This window comes from Oryza sativa, chromosome 4 (assembly GCF_034140825.1).
Source record: "Oryza sativa Japonica Group chromosome 4, ASM3414082v1".
NCBI lineage: Eukaryota > Viridiplantae > Streptophyta > Magnoliopsida > Poales > Poaceae > Oryza > Oryza sativa.
The window spans coordinates 19,089,596-19,093,546 of NC_089038.1; the positions used below are offsets into that span (position 1 = coordinate 19,089,596).

General features: G+C 52.4%; 1 protein-coding gene across 1 annotated transcript; it reads left to right on the forward strand.

The window, feature by feature from the left end:
• The first annotated feature begins 627 nt into the window (after positions 1-627).
• On the forward strand, positions 628-2,691 carry LOC4335638 (SWI/SNF complex component SNF12 homolog). Its single transcript, XM_066309233.1, has 2 exons — positions 628-2,238; positions 2,343-2,691. The coding sequence occupies exons 1-2, from the start codon at positions 677-679 to the stop codon at positions 2,425-2,427; spliced, it is 1,647 nt and encodes a 548-aa protein (XP_066165330.1). The 5' UTR covers positions 628-676; the 3' UTR covers positions 2,428-2,691.
• Positions 2,692-3,951: the final 1,260 nt, after the last annotated feature.

The window sequence follows — 3,951 nt, forward strand, 5'->3', positions numbered from 1 at the left end:
CTTCCTTTGGTTTTAGAGGGCGGTTTCGCTGACGTTGCGTCTACATGGCAGCATTGACTTGGTCTATAACGTTGACGTGTCGCTTAGATGGTATTAGAGTTAAAAACATATATGTGGGATCCATTTATCATTCACACACTAAGAAAAAATTATTATGAGCCAACATATAGGACTCACATGTCATCCTCTCCTCACTCCTTGCACTCTCTCCCTTCTCTCTCCTTGCACTCTCTCCCTTCTCTCTATCTCGCTCTCTCCCCTTCGGCCGCATCGCCGCCTGGCGCCGAGCGGCACCATGCTGCCACCTGCATCGCCGCCTGCTGTCCGTCAGTGCCTCTCCTTCACCTCCCACCGCATCGCTGCCTGCCGCCGAGAGGCGCCCCTCATGAAGGGAGAGAGCGAGGAGGAAGAAACGGTGTGAAGGTTTATCTTTCTTCACTACTTGCACGATGATGACGATGTGGAGCTAAAATTAGAAGCCCATGAAGGCTCAACTGTTACAGCCCAGCCCATAAGAAACGGTAGCCCAACACCCAACTCAACCCCCTATCTTCCATTCTCTCTCCTCCCGAAAGTCCGAAACCTCCCTTCCTCGCTCGCTTCACACCCCCCCTCTCTCTCCCCCCCAAACCCTAGCTCCCGATTCAGATCTCGCCTCTCCCTCGCCGCCGCCGCCATGGCCACCGGCGGCAACCCCAACCCGAACTCCACGCCGACCCCTCAGCCGCGCCCGCCCCAGCCGCAGCAGCAGGGCGGCTCCCCGGCGACCCCGCTCGGCCACCTCCGCCCGCCTTCCCTCGCGGGCTCCCCCTTCCAGGGCCTCTTCCACACCCCGCCCCAGCACAACCCGGCCTTCCAGATCCACATGGGCGCCGCCGCCTCGCCGCAGAACCCGCTTATGGCCGCTGCCGCCGCCGCCGCCGCCGCGGCCTCCGCCAAGCGCCCTCCCCAGAAGCCCCCCGCGCGGCCCCCCGCCCCGGGCTCCTCCTCCTCCGGGGGCGGCGCCGCCGCCGCCGCCGCCGCGGCCGCGTCCGCGGCCGCGGCGTACAAGGCCGCTGCCGCCGCGGCCGCCGTGGGGGCGAACTCCGCCGGCGGCGTCGACCTCACCCCGGCCGCCGCGCGGCGCAACAAGAAGCGGAAGCTCCCCGAGAAGCAGCTCCCCGACCGCGTCGCCGCGCTGCTCCCGGAGTCGGCACTGTACACTCAGCTGCTCGAGTTCGAGTCCCGCGTCGACGCCGCGCTGCACCGCAAGAAGGTGGACATCCAGGAGGCGCTCAAGTCACCCCCCGCGCTGCAGCGCACGCTCCGCATCTACGTGTTCAACACCTTCGCCAACCAGGCGCCGCGCACCATCCCGCCGCCCAAGAACGCCGAGCCGCCCACCTGGTCGCTCAAGATCATCGGCCGCGTGCTCGAGGACGGCGCCGAGCTGGACCCCGCCAGCGTCGTGCCCAAGCACAACCCTGTGTACCCCAAGTTCTCGTCCTTCTTCAAGAGGGTGACGATTGCGCTCGACCCGTCGCTGTACCCGGAGAACCCGCTGATCATTTGGGAGAATGCGCGGTCGGCCGCCCCACAGGAAGGGTTCGAGGTGAAGAGGAAAGGGGATAAGGAGTTCTCCGCGAATATCCGGCTGGAGATGAACTATAACCCTGAGAAGTTCAAGCTCTCGCAGCCTCTGATGGAGGTGCTCGGGGTTGAGGTGGACACTCGTTCGAGGGTGATTGCTGCCCTCTGGCAGTACATCAAAGCGAAGAAGCTGCAGAATCCAACCGATCCTTCGTTCTTTATGTGTGATCCACAGTTGAAGAAGGTCTTTGGGGAGGATAAGCTGAGGTTTGCGATGCTATCGCAGAAGATATCACAGCATCTCTCTCCTCCGCCGCCCATCAACTTGGAGCATAAGATTAAGCTCTCTGGGAATGGCGCGCATGCGAGTGCTTGCTATGATGTGATTGTGGATGTTCCTTTCCCTCTGCAGAAGGAGATGTCTGCATTTCTTGCCAACACTGAGAAGCACAAGGACATTGAGGCATGTGATGAGGTGATATCTGCTTCGATCAAGAAGATCCATGAGCACCGCAGGAGGAGGGCATTCTTCCTTGGTTTCAGCCAGTCCCCAGTGGAGTTCATCAATGCACTGATAGCGTCTCAGAGTAAAGATTTGAAGCTGATCGCAGGAGAAGCAAATAGGAATATTGAAAGAGAAAGACGTGCAGACTTCTATAATCAACCATGGTAAGCTCAAGCAAATCTTAAGGCTTTACTCATTGTACTTCCTGCTTGAAACCATATATCAATGTGCTGACTAATAAATTGTTTTCCATTCCACAACGAAACAGGGTTGAGGATGCTGTCATAAGATACCTGAACCGCAAACCGGCTAGCGGTAATGAGGGCCCAGGCGGTGGTGCTGGTGGTTCATGAGGAAAGGGGTTGGTATTACTGTAGTGCCATTTTGGTGTAGAAACAAGCTATCTGTTATGTACTAGTAAAAATTCAGATATGTTAGCGACAACCGATTTGTTTGCTGCTGTGAATGATCTTGGCAGGTGTACCTCCATTGTCTGTCCAAACGAGTTATCTACTTGTATGATTATGTGATAAGTGATCCCTAACTACGGTGGCAGTATGAATTGTCATGCTAATTGCTAAATGCTGAAGGGAAAATGCTCTGTTCTAGTTACCTAACATATAGGTATCATATGTGGGCACAAGTTTTCTCTGTATGATGCTGTGTGTGGCTTATCATTTGTCCCACTGGGGAGGTTGTGGAGGGGGACCTGAGACTCCGAGAAAGCTGTATCTTTTGTATTTGAACATGCTTATTGGAGGGAAAAGGAAATGGAAAGAGTCCCTATCTTTAAGTGCCTGGAGGATCAAGTCTCTTTTGGGCCAGCAGCATATGTTCTCTCTTTTGCTGGATCATCGTGCCTGTCCACTGTTGGCTAACATGTGTGCATATACTTGTGGTGTGGACATTTATGCTGAAAACTGAAAAGGCAGTATTGGGCTGTGGTGCATTTGTTCCCTGCTGGTTCTATGCCTGATGAAGTGATGATTGGTTGCCCCATTTGATACTTTGGTCTGTCATATCTTCATCCATGCTTGGTTGTCCTATGTTTGGCCACTGCTTCCTGGATCTGTCAGGTGTTGTGATTCCAGTTGAGTTGAGTTTAGAGGGCACTAATCATTTCACTGTAAACACTGCAGGCCTGCAATTTCAGAGCTGATTGCAAGGATTCATGTGCCATATCTATCTCCCCTCTTCTGTACTGTAGTAGTGTGTAATTTGAGCTATGGATTCAGAATCATCAAACAGTCGGCAATGGTTGTTGAGCAATCGCGACTACAGGCCGTTATTTTATCCCCATATTAGAACTATAGAATAGAATAAACACGCACGTACTTTTCATTGTAAACTGTAGCATCACGGTCCTACCAATATTCTACTCCTAATCACGAAATCTACCAATATTCTAACTCCTAATCACGAAATCCAGGATCTGAAACTCTGAATCCAGCAACAATAATGAAATCTCAAGCTCTGAACTCTGAAGCAGATGTGGAGAAAAGCCAGCTCGATGTGTGTACGTACTCCTATGTAGGAGTATCAAATGTATGATTGATTGAAGCCGTGTTCTTTGTTCTTATCCTCTTCTTTCGATGGAGTGCATATTCGGACATTCAGTTTGATGTCACGGGTGGGCCTCTTTTTCGCTTTGGAATTGCATCAACCAGCTCAGAATCTGAACGAAACATGCCAAGAAGAAGCAGGCGCATATTACAAATGGATGGCGATTTTCTCTGAATCTGCCGCAACTTTGAGGCCCGGTTTAGTTACCAACTTTTTCTTTAAACTTTCAACTTTTCTATTACATTGAAATTTTCCTACACACAAATTTCTAATTTTTCCATCACATCGTTTTAATTTCAATCAAACTTCTAATT